The sequence below is a fragment of the Salmo salar genome, chromosome 24, assembly GCF_965601325.2.
Source record: "Salmo salar chromosome 24, fSalSal1, whole genome shotgun sequence".
NCBI lineage: Eukaryota > Metazoa > Chordata > Actinopteri > Salmoniformes > Salmonidae > Salmo > Salmo salar.
In genome coordinates, this window is record NC_138314.1 from 31,060,952 (window position 1) to 31,078,611 (window position 17,660).

The following is a 17,660-nucleotide window of genomic DNA, read 5'->3' on the forward strand; positions in this document are numbered from 1 at the left end:
GAAAAACTGAGTTTAATGTATTTGGCTAAGGTGGATGTAAACTTCTGACTTCAACTATATATTTGAGCAATAAGGCCAGCGGGGTGTGGTATATGGCCAATATACCATGGCTAAGGGCTCTTCTTATGCACAACGCAATGTGAAGTGCCTGTATATAGCCCTTAGCCATGGTATATTGACCATATATCACAAACCCCCAAGGTGCCTTATTGCTATGATTAACTGGTTACCAACGTAATTAGAACAGTAAAAAGTATTTTTTTGTCATACCTGTGCTATACGGTCTGATATACCACGGCTGTCAGCCAATCAGATTTTAGGGCTCAACCCACCCATTTTATAATTAAATATATAATGTAATTCCGGTCCCTATAACTAATCGTAATCCAAACTATTTAAAATCGTTTTTATATTTACATGAACATCCACCTTGTCAAAGTATGACTGATATGCCTGCCAGTCCTTTTTGAACGCACACTTTCAATCAGTATGCTATTTGGTTATTGTTTTGTTTTGACATCTAATACTGTATGCAAAAAAGGGTAATTCATTGTAATGTTCTTTTTATTTAATAATTTACACTCCAATTACATTAAGATGGGTGTGCATTTCATTCAGCTGTTAGGATTTCCACATTTGAATCATGGTCATATGATTTTACTTTTATTTGTTTGATTGAAAGCTGACAATTTAGTTTGATTTAAATCTTGCTTAGTTCATTCAAATCTTTCCAACCATCATAAGCTAGTTCCTGTATATAATAACGATAAAATGTATTTTGTTATAGGGACAGATAGAATTAAAACATTGACACAATGATTTATAAAGAGATACATTGCACTGACATGCTTTCGCTTGTTCTAATTTATAGCATCAGTCACTAGATGGCTGTGAATTATAAGAAAATTAACATTGTTATCTATAGTTTGACAACTGAAAGTTTTTAGCAGTGGCAGAGCTGATCCCATTCAAATAAGCAAAACAAATTGACATCCTAGGCTGAAACATATGCAAATCACCCGATGATCATTAAACTGATGGCATTTCTGAAGTGTGTGTGTGCGTGTGTGCTATTAGGCAGTATATCTGTTTAGCTAGGTTACTCCACTCACATACAGGGAACGATTTGAGACATACAGGGAATGATTTGAGACACACACTTCAGGGAGATAGACCAAATCCATGTGTAAGTTTTTTTCAAATATATTCAATTCAGATGTACAGTATTATTTCTAATGTTGACATATTAAACTTTGCAGTTCTATTAGGATATTGCTCATATTTTAATATTGATTCAATATGTGAATAGTAACTGCTCAACTGTATTTAATGTATTGTTTTATGATAATTAATTGTATTGTTATGACATTACGTTCTTTATTGAATGAGGCATGCAGTTTCATATTTGGCTCAGAATTGAAATTAATTGCAAACGTGCATGCCATGAAAGATGGCAGAATTCAGATATGATGTGATTGTTTTAGCACTAGCCACTGAGTTGAACTACGTACTGTGTGTGATATGGTTCAATGTGCCAATAAATCATCACAATCTCCTTTTTTATTTTTTCAATTGCCTAAAAGATCTCAAAAGATAAAATTGGGATCATGTATCCTCTGCTAATAACTTTACAAAAAGAGCCACAGAAAACAATGTACAATACGGCGGACTTAATAAAATAAGATAAAAACATTTTGCATACATTTTTTTGTACGATTTATTTTGTTTTTCCAAACAATATAAACATACACAGACAAAAGACATCTGACAGACGCACATAAACGACATCCCCCCTGCCCAGACCCACGTTCCCTCCACCTCCATCTCTAGCACCTGCAAGATTCTATTCCATATGACCTTATGTCGCCCCCACCCTTTCACTATTCAAATAATAATGCATTTGATTCTTCCACCGTCCCAACGATGGAGGATCACTTGATTTCAATTTTTTAAGCAAAAGTATTTTTCAAAATGATTGACGATAAATGTAATATGCAGATAGACGGAATAAAAGTAAATTTTTCTGACAGCCAACTTTATAACGCCGCCTAATACTTTTGTACTTTATAGCACTCCCAGAAGGCATTAATCATTGAGTCACTGTTAGTTTTACACTTAAGACATGACTCTGCCTTTGTGTTGTAAAATTTGTGAACTTTGTCTCTTGTATAATAAATTCTGTACATTAGGTTATACTGGATTAACTGTACATTTTCATTAACTGTAATTTTGTTAGTTATGTTCCAACACTCCCTCCAGCTTGTTCCAATATTAGTTATTTTTAGGTCTTGGTTCCAAAGTTTATATTTCTTTCTAAGATATTCTGTTGGATAGGCTTTCTGCAAGGCTTTGTATATCTTACCAATGATATGAGTATCCTTTTCTGACTCAAATAGAATTCCGTCAACATTGCTCTGAGTTGAGACTGCCATCTTTATGCACCTCTGCTATTGCTTCAGTAGAGAACATAAACACACACCCCCATTCACCTCCTCTCTCGTCCACAGACATCCATGGAGGCCCTCTTCAAGGAGGGGGATTCCTTCAATCTCCCTCCCAACACCTCTCTCCTCCCCAACACCACCAATACCTCTCTCCCCTTCCAGCCCATCTTCGAGTGTTTAGATTCAAGAACCGCAATGGTGCTCTTTTCCGTGATCTCCCTGATCAACTTCCTCCTCATGGTCCCCCTCAACACCTGGGTCATGTGGCTCGGAACCAGGCAGGGAGTTTCCATGACAACACCAACAACAACGAAAACAATCGAGATCTTCACCTGTAACCTGGCTGCAATGGAGATAGGCCACAGCTTCATAATCACCTGCTTCTCGATTAGCTACTACCTGAATGTGGATGCATTGATAATCATTTCCATAATGAGTGATAGCCTTGTCACGTGTGGTAGACCTCTGTTCCATTGCTGTACCTGCCTGGAGCGTTACCTGGCCGTGGTCCACCCTGTGGCCTACCTGAGGCTCAGAGCCCCCCGGTACAGGTGGGCCCTGTCTGGGGTCGTCTGGCTGGTCTCCCTGGGCTGGGTGGGGGTGATGGTATGGTGTTTTCCATTCTATCCCACCAAACCTCTTTTTGGCTTGTTCCTACCCCCTTTAATGTTCATGTCTTTCTGTAGCCTGGCCGTTCTGAGGGTTCTGATTCTTCCAGGGCCGGGGGAAGGGGGCGGGGACAAGAAGCAGAGGGAACAATCGAAGATGAGGGCTTTCAGAACCATCATGGTCGTCTTGGCGACGCTGGTGGTCAGTTTCGGGTCGTCTCTTATTGTGTCGGTGGTGAAGGATGTGATCCCCTATGACAATGGGTGCATAGCTCTCGTAGTGACCTTCCTGTTTTTTTCCCCTAGTTCTGCTGTTCAACCTCTTCTTTTCTTACACAAGATCGGGAAACTGCATTGCCTTTAAAACCCTATGCCTAAGGCAGTGTTTCCCAACTCCAGTCCTCGAGTACCCCCAACAGCAAACATTCTTGTTGTAGCATCTGACAAACTCACCTGATTCAACTCATTGAGGGCTTGATGATTAGTTAAATCAGGTGTGTTTGTCCAAGGCTACAACACAAATCAGTGATGTTGGGAAACACTGGCCTATGATATTCTGTGCATCAGTGGCTTAGCAACCTGTTGGCCTGGCCCTGTAAAGTATTTGTATAGCACATTCGCAGAGCATTACATGGACATTTAGAAAACAGGCATCCTGGGGTCAGGGCAAACAGGATGCTAAAGCCTCAGGCTTGTTTGACATTGCAGCTGACACTGTAGGCAGCTGCCTACTGACTGATGTCATGGAAAGTGCTGGTGTTCTTAATGTTTTGTACACTCGGTGTATACCAACAACCACAAAATGTAAATCCACTAAGACTGACTCTAATTGACTTCCTAATGCAGGCATGCCTCAATGGAGGGTGCAAATTGGGAAGAGACAATAGTTGTAGTCTCTGAAGATTTGAATTCTGTTGGAGTTGATGTCTGTCACCAATTGGTAAGAAAATGGCACCTCAGATTCCATCTGGTCCTAGTCATGTCCAACATCACAATGTATTTTTTATGATCTGTGTGCAGTAGTGCTTTCTGCCCACATGCTTGTTGGTTGTTTTTGGAGGAATGTGATTGTCCCATATTTATTTGTCCTCTTTTGTCTTTGCTGAAGCCCATTTCAAATGCTTTACTTACACAAAATAATATACAAACACCATAATTTGTCACTTGAATGATCTTCCTCTAAGGAATGTTTATATCTGATATCATTTTACAATAACACATTTTATTTTGGACTGAGCTTTCTTTTTCTTAAATGTTTTATGTAAAGACAAAAACTAAAAAAAGACATCACACACAGGTGTTAGATCATCAGGTGATTTGAATATGTTTCAGTCTCAGATGTCTGTTTTGTTTTGCTTATTTGAATGGGATCAGCTCTGCCAATGCTAAAAATGTGCAGTTGTCTAACTATATTGTAGATAACAATTGTTTATTTTCTTATCATTCACAGCCATCTAGACTGATGCTGTAAATTAGAACAAGCTAAAGCATGACAGTGCAATGTACAGTGCATTCGGAAAGTATTCAGACCCCTTCACTTTTTCCACATTTTGTTACGTTACAGCGTTATTCTAAAATTGCTGATATTCATTTTCATTCCTCATCAATCTATACCCAATAATGACAATGCGAAAACAGGTTTTTAGAAATGTTTGCTAATTTATCAAAATAAAAAACAAATACCTTATTTACATAAGTATTCAGACCCTTTGCTATGAGACTCGAAATTGAGCTCAGGTGAATCCTGTTTCCATTGATCATCCTTGAGATGTTTCTACAACTTGATTGGAGTCCACCTGTGGTAAATTCAATTGATTGGACATGATTTGGAAAGGCACACACCTGTCTATATAAGGTCCCACAGTTGACAGTGCATGTCAGAGCAAAAACCAAGCCATGAGGTTGAAGGAATTGTCCGTAGAGCTCCGAGACAGGATTGTGTTGAGGCACAGATTTGGGGAAGGGTACCAAAACATTTCTGCAGCATGGAAGGACCCCAAGAACGCAGTGGCCTCATCATTCTTAAATGGAAGAAGTTTGGAACCACCAACGCTCTTCCTAGAGCTGGCCGCCCGGCCAAAATGAGCAATCGGGGGAGAAGGGCCTTGGTCAGGGAGGTGACCAAGAACCCGATGGTCACTCTGACAGAGCTCCAGAGTTCCTCTGTAGAGATGGGAGAGTCTTCCAAAAGGACAACCGTCACTGCAGCACTCCACCAATCAGGCCTTTATGGTAGAGTGGCCTAACGGAGGCCACTCAGCAAAAGGCACATGACAGCTCGCTTGGAGATTGCCAAAAGCCACCTAGACTCTCAGACCATGAGAAACAAGATTATCTGGTCTGATGAAACCAAGATTGAACTCTTTGGCCTGAATGCCAAGCGTCACGTCTGGAGGAAACCTGGCACCATCCCTACGGTGAAGAATGGTGGTGGCAGCATCATGCTGTGGGGAGATTTTTCAGCGGCAGGGACTGGGAGACTAGTCAAGATCGAGGGAAAGATGAACGGAGCAAAGTAGAGAGAGATCCTTGATGAAAACCTGCTCCAGAGCGCTCAGGACCTCAGACTGGGGGCGAAGGTTCACCTTCCAACAGGACAACGACCCTAAGCACACAGCCAAGACAACGCAGGAGTGGCTTCGGGACAAGTATTTGCTTTGTCATTATGGGGAATTGTGTGTAGATTGATGAGGGGGGAAAACAATTTAATCAATTTTAGAATAAGGCTGTAACGTAACAAAATGTGGAAAAAGTCAAGAGGTCTGAATACTTTCCGAATGCACTGTATTGTCACGCCCTGACCATAGAGAGCCATTGTTTCTCTATGGTGTAGTAGGTCAGTGCGTGACTAGGGGGTGATCTAGTATATCTATGTCTATGTTGTGTTCTAGTGTCTTTTTCTATGCTGGTGTTTTGTATGATTCCCAATTAGAGGCAGCTGGTAATCGTTGTCTCTAATTGGGGGTCATATTTAAGTAGTTATTTTTACCACCTGTGTTTGTGGGATCCTGTTTTTGTGTAGGTGTCTGTTTGCATTTCACTGTCTTCACGTTTCGTTTGATCATTTATTGTTTTTTGTATTTTGCTGAAGTTTCACGTTATAATAAAGATGTGGAACGCTACTCACGCTGCGACTTGGTCCAATTATTACGACGATCGTGACAGAAGATCCCACCACAACAGGACCAAGCAGCGTGCCCAGGAGGAGATGGCATCCTGGATTTATGAGGAGATCGAGGAGAACATATCCTGTACTTGGGAGGAGATCATGTCAGGACACGAAAGCCTTCCGTAGAAGCTGACGCAGGGAGAGAAGGGAGGACAGCAACGACGCCGGGGTTTGCGGCCACAAAGACAGCCCAAATTTTGTTTTGGGGGGGGGGGGGGGGGGCACACAGGGTGGTCGGCGGAGCCGAGGAGTGAGCCAGTGACAACCTGGGAGGTGATAGAGAGGTGGTCGGTCGACCCAAGGAGAGTACCAGAGCCCGCCTGGGAGCCAATGGAACAGTGCGAGGAAGGGATACCGGAGAATGGAGTTGGCTAAGATTATGCGGCAACGCAGGCGTTTGGAGGAGCGTGTCACCAGTCCGGTGCAACTTGTGCCGGTCCCACGCATCAGGCCTCCAGTGAGCCTCCCCAGTCCGGTGCGTCCTGTGCCAGCTTCTTGCACTCGCCGTTCGAAGTGTGTCATCGTTCCGGTACAATTTGTGCCGGCTCTACTCACCAAGTCTCCAGTGCGCCTCCACAGCCCAGTACGTCCTGTGCCAGCTCCTCGCACTCACCGTGCGAAGTGTGTCATAGTTCCAGTACAATTGATGCCGGCTATATGCACCAGGTCTCCAGTGCGCCTTCACAGCCCAGTACGTTCTGCGCCAGCTCCTCAGCACGGTGTGTCATCGAACCGGTACCATTGATGCCGGCTATACGCACTAGGTCTCCAGTACGTCTCCACAGCCCAGTACGTCCTGTGCCAGCTCCACGCACCAGGCCTCCAGTGCGCCTCCCCAGCCCAGAGCTTCCGGCGACGGTTACCAGTTCAGAGCTTCCGGAGACGGTCCCCAGTCCTGAGCTTCCGGCGACGTTTCAAAGTCTGGAACCTCCTGCGACGTTTCACAGTCCGGAACCTCCAGAGACGGTCCACAGTCCGGAACATCCAGAGACGGTCCACAGCCCGGAACCTCCTGAGACGGTCCACAGCCCGGAACCTCCAGCGACGGTCAACGGTCCGGAACCTTCAGCGGGGATCAACGGTCCGGAGCTTCCAGGCAATGCTTCCAGTCCTGCTCCAGGGCAGGAGCCTCCCTCTGCGCCGGTGCCCAGTCCAGGCACGGTGTCCAGTCCAGCTCCAAGGCCGGAGCCTTCCCCTGCGCCGATGCCCAGTCCAAGCACGGCGTCCAGTCCTGCTCCATGGCCGGAGTCTTAATCTGCGCCGGTGCTCAGTCCAGATATGGCGTCCGGTCCCGCTCCATGGCAGGAGCCTTCCTTGACACCGAGGTCCAGTCCAGGCACAGTGTTCAGCCCGGGTCCAGGGCTGGATCCGTGGGATGAGCGGGTTCTGCGGCCCGCATCAGAGCCGCCACCAAAGCTAGTGGATCCGTGAGCTGCGCGGGTTCTTCGTCCCGCATCAGAGCCGCCAGCAACACTAATCACCCCCCCACCCTCCCCATTTGGTTTCAGGTTTTGCGGCCGGAGTTCGCACCTTTGGGGGGGGGGGGGGGGGGGTACTGTCACGCCCTGACCATAGAGAGCCATTTTTTCTCTATGGTGTAGTCGGTCAGGGCGTGACTAGGGGGTGATCTAGTATATCTATGTCTATGTTGTGTTCTAGTTTCTTTTTCTATGTTGGTGTTTTGTATGATTCCCAATTAGAGGTAGCTGGTAATCATTGTCTCTAATTTGGGATCATATTTAAGTAGTTATTTTTCCCACCTGTGTTTGTGGGATCTTGTTTTTTGTGTAGGTGCCTGTTTGCATTTCACTGTCTTCACGTTTCGTTTGATTCATTTATAGTTTTTTTGTATTTTGCTGAAGTTTCACGTTATAATAAAGATGTGGAACGCTACTCACGCTGCGACTTGGTCCAATTATTACTACGATCGTGACATGTATCTCTTTATAACTCATTGCATCAATGTTTTAATTGTGTAACAAAATATATTTTATCAATATTATATACAGGAACTAGTCTGAGGGGTGGAACTCAAACCACACAGTCCAGTCTATAGTCTCTTAAATGAACAAATGGTCAGCTTTCGATCAAACAAATAAAAGTTACATCATATGACCACGATTCAAATCATGAAAAGCCCAATAGTTGAATAAAATAGACACCTCTCTTAATGTAATTGGAGTGTTAAATCATTAAATAAAAAAATATATAATATTTCATTCAAACGATCTGTTTTATTTAAATAGTGTGACTTTGGTTTGAAACCTGTCGCATCCCTAACCTGTCAATGAACCCTAACCCACCCAAGTAACGAGATAACAAAACTTTCAAATGAAAGTCCCACTGTTGAAATTAAACCAGCTGTGCTTGAATGGAAGCTTTAACCATTCACAAGATAAAATGTTGAACCTGTACCATTATCATTTCCATCTTAAAACAATTTTCTTAGAATGTACTGTATGTACATACAGTACATTCGCTCAGAGTTTTGCAGAGTTACTGGGCGAGAAGTACCTCCATGCAAATGCTTGTGACAGCTCTCAGCTATAAAAACTGTCATCTGTAACAAAACGAAGGGCACTATGGTAGATGGCATCCAAAGGTTTAAGAGTAGTAGCAGCTGCACCTTGATAAATAATATCACCATAATCCCCTACATCTTTCCCAATGAGCTGCTGCGACTCAACACCTCCATTCGTCATCGCCCAAGTGTTGGGAGTGATGAATTGTGGCCACCTTCAAAGCAGCTGAAAGTGTGCAAGCCTGGATGGCCCATAAATAGAATGCCAGTCCACCCATTGTGCTACCACTGACTTGAATGGACACACCCTTTCTATTCATTCTATTTCTATGGTGTGTCCACCGATGCTGCTAACCTAGTCAAGACAGGTCATTTCCATCTACCTGAAGCTAGTCAGCAGTCATCCCATAGTGGAACATGCCACAGACATGGACGACCCACAGGGCAAGTCCAAGGTCATGGATGTAGCTGCAAATTCAATCTCAAAAGCCTCCAACCAACTTCAGGTCCTTGTGGGTGATGTTTTAACCCAAAGTAACAAGGCCATGCTCCATGTAGTTGATGCTATCAGCCTGAAGCCCTTTACAGACGTGTCCTCTACCAGTGATCGCTTTAGAATCGCATCTGCAGCCAAGCAGACGGTAAAAGGAAGGGGCTACTTCTCATCACTCTGAAGAGATATGTGAGGGGGAAAATAAGAAGCCTGTAAGTATAATACTTATACCTTGTTATAGAGTTGATACTGTTTATATCTTTCTTTCTTTTCAGGCCCATGTGGCTTTCAAGAGAGGGTGTAAGGCAGAAGGTTAAGAGCCTCACCTCACTCCATAACACACAGGGAGATCAGTAGTGGGAGGCTCTCAATGCTGCCGACACATGTGATTGAGACTAGGTTGCCTCTGCACCCACCAATTTTACCATCAGTAAACTTTTTGAGGGGCATTTCATTTGAATGCATTTTGTTTTTCTTTGAAACCCCAATTCATATCAAACAAGTGGATTATTAACGGTCAAAAGTAACCTCACTTTGCAATAGCTTTGACAACATTTCCAGTGCCCTCTATTTATTTGTGCAACAAACAACCCAAAGATAAAGCTTTACACTCATAAAAGAAAGCCTCTGATCTTTGGTGAACATCCATTACAAGAAAACATTCATGACACATGTTAAGTTAGACCAATGGGAATGTTATACTTAAACACTTAATAGCTGAAAGACACCAATGGCCGTATCCAGGCCAACCTGCTTTGGCAATGTTTACGCAATATATTTGTTTACCTAGTATGTTTAGGCCTACATGCTACTGCGTGAATACTGCCCAGTGGGTTTGGTTGAATCGAGCCCCAAGTCTCTACACTATCCTTGAAATTAATTATCTAATAAATTAGTATTCATGGTTATGTAGCACTCCACTTGTTGCCAAACTGAATGCTTTTCTATTTATTGATTACCTATCTGGGGTCAAAGGGCCTGTGACTAGAACTGGGACGGGAGAGAGGATCTCTTTCTCAACAAAACACCATGAATCTCATTGACTCTGGAAGCCCTTATGGACTACCAGACTCAAAATAAAAAACATCCAAGCCTTTAAGTGACATTCAGTTCACGTTTCCCTCAAAATCTCTTCATCATCAGACCTGTGTTCAAATACTATTTGAAATGTTTAATTAGTTAGCTTTCGTCAGTCTGGGATGTCCGGTAGGTGAGGTTTGCACTTTTGTGACATTTGAAATGATTTCAAATAGTATGGGAACCTAGGCCTGTTGCACATACACAAGTAGAGGTAGGTGACACAGACACCCCAAACTAAAGCTGTAACAAAGTGTTACGGAATGGCCAACACTTCCTATGGTGACCCAGCATTCATTGCCTGTGTATCTGGGTAAAGTGAGATGTTTTCGTCAAACCTTGAATGGGAGATTATAGACTACAGCAAATACAAACATACGATGAAATGGTCTTGAAACAGCAGTGATCCCACTCTGTAGGGTTCCTGCTGTTTTCTGTGCAGAGCATTCTCATGGCTCCAGCGCTCTGTGTGTGTGTGTGTGTGTGGGGGGGGGGGGGGGGGGGGATTGTCCGCTTGTCTCATTTATCCCTGGTGTTCAAGTCCCCCAAAGAAAGATAGGGTAGTTACAAATCAGTCTCCACGGAAACAACTATATCACCAGTCCAGTCTCCATGGAAATTATCCAGCGCTGGTACAGTACCAATACTCGGAAGCATCTTCTGTTTGAGAGGACAAGAGCTAAAATGACATCAGGCGTATGTCTTAGCATCCTGTTTCTGTGTCCCTTCATCAGTTCCAGGTGCATTTAACCTTGGAGAGTTTGGAGCAGAGATTGTTCAGAGATTGCTTCTCTGCTGTCTCTGGTTGGAGAGATGCATGTTGGTAGTGAGTGCCCAACCCTTCCTTTCTGTTAGCGATCTTTGATTGAGTTGATTACTCAGAGAAAAATGGGGAACCTACCAAAAATGGAAAGATAAGTGTCCTTTTTGTGTTCAGATCCCTGTCAGGGCAATACAGAAAATGAGTTTATTTTTATTAATGGGGGTATGTTCATTGAGTGCATCTTACCACTCTGTTACACAGCTTAAGAACAAATTTCAGTTAATTTAAATTGGTTTTAGATCTGAATAGGATTTGGTTTTACACTATATAGTTTAAAAGGAATTGAATTAATTTGTAAGAGGAATGTGTATGTGAACCCTGGGAGGGATAGAGACCAGTGTTGCCAACTTGAAGTCGCTATATTTAGCGAGCTCAGACCCCCACAGCGACTTTTTTCAAAGAACCTAGAGTCAAACTACTTTTCAGGCAGCCTTTGGGGAGTTTTGATACCATTTAGCGACTTTTCCCACTCAATTATGCCACAAACAAGAGTGGGAAAAGCTGCCTATGCAACAGAAGTCACAGCAGGTGCACACACAGGCAGAGAAGGACAAGGGGAAGGCATGTGCGGCAGAAGGGGCGAATGTCGGGGACTGCAGCAATGCAAATTGGAGCCGTGAAGTTGTGGCGGCAACTGCAAAATGTAATCTTGCGACAAATCAAGCAGCCAATTGCAATTCTTACAAAATGTTTTTTGCAACACTGGTAGTCAGCATACATGCCAAATTGGTGTCATCAAAAAGCATGTCATTTTGTTTAATTGTTTAATACGGACCCATCAATTAGTTGAAAGAGAAACAACCATTTTGGTTTATATCACTGTGAAATAATTGACCACAAGTAAAGCTGCATAAACTAACCCACTGATTATGCCTAATGAACGTCAATGAGGGAGATAAATTAGGATAACAAAAAATGCCATAATAAAACAATTAAATACATCTGACCCCCATACAGCTGTTAAAATTATGCATTTGGGCATGTTTGACAGCGATGGAAACAAATCTCAAGGTACAGTAAGTGCCAAGGGGACGTCTTCAAGAAGGGATGGAGCCAGCATGAGAGTGTGTGTGCGTGCACGTGGGAAGGAATCAGAAAGTAAGGACAGAACAGGACGAGGCTGCAGCGGAGTCCTCGGGAGGAAGGGTGTGGGAAGGAGCAAGATAAACAACAAGAGGAGAAGGATCGTCATGACTCTTCGTTGCCCGAGTCTTCCTCGTCATTGAAGCCACCCTCTCCTGCCATCTGGCCCACTGCCTCTGCATCATCGTCATCGTCGTCCTCCTCCTCGATGTCATCATCGTAGAGGTCATCGTAGAGCAGGTCCGAGCTGCTGTCGTGGGAAGGCACTTTGGTCTGGATGCAGTACTCTGCCAGCGTAGTAGGCACCTTCACGCCGTCCCGCTCCGCCTCCACTTTAGTGGACACGACCTGCTTCCTGAGAGAGATAGACAGCGAGAGAGAAATAAAGAGAGGGAGAGAGCACAACCGACAGTAAATACAATGTGAGACAGACAGAAGAGTGAAAGGTTCCAGATAGAAAAATGAAGTGAATGATTGCACCGAATTTTCACGTTTAGTTGTATGTGTATAGACGAGCATGTTGTTGTTTGTCATTTTGTGTTTAAGAGAAAGTGAATTCTAAGAACCTGATGATCTCGGCATACTCTTTGTCCTTGCCCTTGCTGTCTCTCCACTTGCGGAACATAACAGAGGCATCGACATTGGCCGGGGAGAAGGTGTTGGGCTCATTCAACAGAGAGATCACACTCAGTAGGATGGTCCTGAACATAGACATATATGATGAAACATTTTGCAACGTTTTACAACAATACGTACTTAAAGATACATTCTCCCGAAACGTTGCACACCATTTTTTTACATTGAGGTATATAACTGCTATAGTTTCGTGGATGAAACATCTGACCTTTGAGTGTGACTCAAAGAAACGAGTGGCGTATTTGATGAAATAGTAAGAGATGTCCAGCATCACACCGCACAACCGCCCTCTGAGCCACTATCATTACAATGTTCCTCAACAGGTTGTTCAGAACAGTTCCCTGTCCGTTCACTTAAATGTTTGCTAGGTTTATTTCATCCTGAACGCAGCCCAGGTGTTTTACCTGACATTCTGGGTGGGATTCCATCTCTCAGAGGGCAGCTCTCCGCTCCGGGGGTCGTCAACAGGGGGGTGAAGGATGGAGATACACACGTCCCCATTCTGTAGACAAGAAACATGTTACACTCCACAGCAATAGCAACAACTGTCCATAAATTCATATAATCACACAAACACAAATGTAGCGGGGGTCAGTGTGCTGCTAACAGCTTAGCTTCCTCCACTGTCCGACTGCCCCATACTGGGCTCGAACCAGTGATCCTCTGTCAAGTAGTGTGTTACGAAACAATGTTCCAACGGGCTGAGCCACCCAAAAGGTACCAAGCTAGCTGTGGAATGAGCTTACGGTCCGTCCTTAACTCTTACATAAACATACAATGTGGTACACCTCACCTCATATATGTTGGGGTGCCACATCTTTGTGAGGAAATGGAAAGTAGGTGGGCAGTAAGGGTAGTCAACTGGAAACTTAATGTGTGCCTGGAAATGAGAGAAAATCAGTGATGTGTGAGGGCAGGAATACTTTCACATTTCAGAAAGTGTGTTGAAACCCACTTGTGGATTTTGGCCTGGGTGACAGATAACTCAGTTGTAACATAACAAACAAAGGAGTATTTTTCGATGGTCGTTAAAGTGGTGGGCCAAGTTTGTCAAACATTGCTCTCTAGGCCGGGGTATGCACTCACGTAGCTCAATAATGGCCTAAAGAAGCCTAACGTTACTCCTTAGTCCAAGGACCTTACATGTTCTGTTTTAACGGTGAATTGGCTCTGGAAGCCAAAACAGCCAACTACTCCATCTAAATGTGAATCGATTCTCAATTGCGGTGCAGTTCCAGAAACATAAATCCTTCTACTTTCATATCCCAGAAAAAAAAAGATCACAAATGCAAATCACACACATTGTTTTAATACAGTTGCAGCCGACGGTATTTTTCAGTGACAACACATTTGTGGCGTCTGTCTTCCGTTTACACCATAAATTGTGGTTTACACAAAGGTGTTCGGTGACACAGATAGCTAATTAGCACAGGTAGTCCACTCTGTCTTCCGTAAACAAGCACTGTAACATGGAAATATGGCCGTGTGAGAACCCTAACCCTATAAAAGTTGAGAATCAATTTAACCTTGTTTTTAGAAAATGATATTGAATAAAATATAAACGCAACATATTAAATGTTGGTCCCATGTTTCATGAGCTGAAATTAAAGATCCCAGAAATGTTCAATACGCACAAAAAGCTTATTTCTCTCAAGTGTTGTGCACAAATTTGTTTACATCCCTGTAAATGAGCATTTCTCCTTTGCCAAGATAATCCATCCACCTGACAGGTGTGGCATATCAAGAAGCTGATTAAACAGCATGATCATTACACAGGTGCACCTTGTGCCGGGGACAATAAAAGGACACAAAAAAAATGTGCAGTTGTCGTCACACATCATAATGCCACAGATGTCTCAAGTTTTGAGGGAGAGTGAAATTGGCATGCTGACTGCAGGAATGTCCACCAGTGTTGTTGCCAGATAATTGAATATTGATTTCTCTACCATGAGCCACCTCCAACTTCGTTTTAGAGAATTTGGCAGAACTTCCAACTGGTCCCACCACAGACCATGTGTAACCACGCCAGCCCAGGACCTCCATATCTGGCTTCGTCACCTGCGGGATCGTCTGAGACCAGTCACCCAGACAGCTGATGACACTGTGGGTTTGCACAACCAAATAATTTCACAAACTGTCAGAAACCGTCTCAGGGAAGCTCATTTGCATGCTCATCGTCCTCACCAGGTTCTTAACCTGACTGCAGTTCGCGGTCGTAACTGACTTCAGTGGGCAAATGCTAACCTTTGATGGCCACCGGCACGCTGGAGAAGTGTGCTCTTCAGAGATTAATCCCAGTTTCAGATAGTAGACAGCGTGTATGGCATTGTGTGGGCGAGCGGTTTCACGTTGTGAACAGTGGCCCATGGTGGCGGTGGGGTTATGTTATGAGCAGGCATAAGCTATGGACAACGAACACAATTACATTTTATCGATGGCAATTTGAATGCACAGAGATACTGTGACGAGATCCTGAGGCCCCATTGTCCTGCCATTCATCCGCCGTCATCACCTCATGTTTCAGCATGACAATGCATGGCCCCATGTTGCAAGGCTGTACACAATTCCTGGAAACTGAAAATGTCCCACTTCTTCCATGGCCTACAAACTCACCAGACATGTCATCACCCATTGAGCATGCGTGTTCCAGTTCCCTCCAATATCCAGCAACTTCGTACAGCCATTGAAGAGGAGTGGGACAACAGATGTGTTGCACTGCATTAGGCAAATGGTGGTCACACCAGATACTGACTGGTTGTCTGATCCACACCCCTAATTTTATTTAAGGTACAGCATCTGTGACCAACAGATGCATATCGGTATTCCGATTCATGTGAAATCCATAGATTAGGAGGGCCTAATTAATTTATTTCCATTGACCAATTCAGTAAAATCTTTTAAATTGTTGCATGTTGCATTTATATTTTTGTTCCGTGTATTTCTCGCCGATATGAAATACAAGGTCCTTATGTTTCCAAAACCGTACTGCAAGCGAGCGTCGCAGCTCTTAACAAAACTCCCCCCTACAGAAGGAACCTTCCTTCGTGGACTCTTATATGTAATGTAATGGTTAGAGTCATGATTAAGGGCTAGCACTCACGGTGGCCAGTCAAACACTGATTGTCTACATATAAATATAACAACAAAAGCGTGTTGTGTTAGGCTATGCTAAAAGCACTGTTTGGATTCTTGTTGTTTTATGTCTATACTATAAGACTAGAGTTAGCTACAGGCCCGGATCAGGTGTACTGCCCACAGACAAGACAGACTAAATCAGCAATTCTCAACTGGTGGGTCGTGACCAAAGGTTTTGAATGGGTCGATGGTGTCTGAGTAAAAATTCATTATTAATATTTTTTTATAAACAATTTGATGTGAAAAAAATACTCCAGTCTGAATTTAACATAAACCAGGTAGAACGTGTGTAGAAATTATAATTAATGTACAATTTAATCTCTGAACAATTTTTCTTCAATCACAGAATTTTCAATATAGAGCTATTTGCAGTGCCATTTTGGCTGATTTTGTGGTCTCAAACCAGTTAGTTTATAAACGTTCTTCATCAAGAATATGGACAAAATACAATTATTGACAATGAAAGAGGTGGGAATGTTGTTCCCTTGTCATATAATTGAAACATTTAATAACAATACAGCATTAAAAATAGTTTTCCTGATTGTATTTTGGCTATTCTTTTTCGCGATGCAAATATTGGGTCACGACTAAGACAACCTGGTTCAATTTGGGTCCTGAGGCAAAACCAGTTGAGACTAAATTATCCCTCACCTTGAAGTATCCCCCCTCGTAAAGTGTGTTGGGGGGTCCAAATATGGCCACCTCCCAGTTGTACAAGTCTGACTCTTCTACTGGGGTGATGCGGAAACCCTCCACTGGTTCCTCTTGGAGAGACTTCAGTTCAAGCATCAGTGCCTTATGAGAGCTTGGCATCTGCTGCTGCGCCATGGTGACCCAAGAGTAATGAAGTGTCAAAACCGGACGACCCCGTTTGCTCTCGCTCTTTGGCAGCTTTCTCAACAACCAGTCAAATAAAACAGGACCAATTTAAATTGCTCGTCCCAACAAGCAACAGCTGTCAGTCATATAAAAGGTATGCAAGCATTAACCACCACGTCTTGATAGTAGGTGGCTAGCACTAGCTATCCATCTAACGGTGCAGCCTGCTCTAAACAAGTCGGGAGCATTAACTAGCGACAAAACTTCTGCTGGCTTTGTTCACAGTTCTTTGGATAATGAAGAAGGTATTTTTGGTAGAGACTAAAATATTTATATACGGTTTTATGACAAGCCAAATGTTTTATCGCTGCATATTCCTCGATCTGTGCATCTGTTATTGTTTTATTCTGGGGGTGGTCAGGTGGTGCCGTTTACAAATTATCTTCTGTCCCCACGTTCAACATATAGCTAGCGTCTTTGATATCCAACCATTTATAACTTGTTTCATAATGTTATGAAAAGTATAATTAGATGACAAACGGTGTTTCTGTTTTTCCTGTGTCATTCGTTCGTTCTCTGTCGATCTGTCTAGACTCGGCAGATCCAGCGGGTTGTTTTGACATTTGTTTGTTTGAGAGCTCACTAGCTGCTCCACGAGTCTCAAACTCTGCCAACGTTAATGATTCGTTTTTAAAATGTTTTATCATATATCCAGCAATATCTCTTTAAAATAACTACAGCGTTATAAATGAATCCACATTTGTGTAGGAACTTCCTTCTCTCTCAAGTTCCACCCTTTGCTTCCTGGAGATTTCACTGCGCTTGCTGCCTCGCGCACTTACGTCGTAGCGT

At 43.3% G+C, this 17,660-nt stretch overlaps 1 protein-coding gene across 1 annotated transcript; it reads right to left on the reverse strand.

The window, feature by feature from the left end:
• Positions 1–9,775: 9,775 nt before the first annotated feature.
• On the reverse strand, positions 9,776–17,633 carry LOC106585695 (ubiquitin-conjugating enzyme E2 R2). The gene is made up of 5 exons (XM_014172202.3): positions 16,641–17,633; positions 13,648–13,734; positions 13,259–13,356; positions 12,785–12,919; positions 9,776–12,573 (listed from the first exon to the last, which is right to left on the reverse strand). The coding sequence occupies exons 1-5, from the start codon at positions 16,815–16,817 to the stop codon at positions 12,324–12,326; spliced, it is 747 nt and encodes a 248-aa protein (XP_014027677.1). The 5' UTR covers positions 16,818–17,633; the 3' UTR covers positions 9,776–12,323.
• Positions 17,634–17,660: the final 27 nt, after the last annotated feature.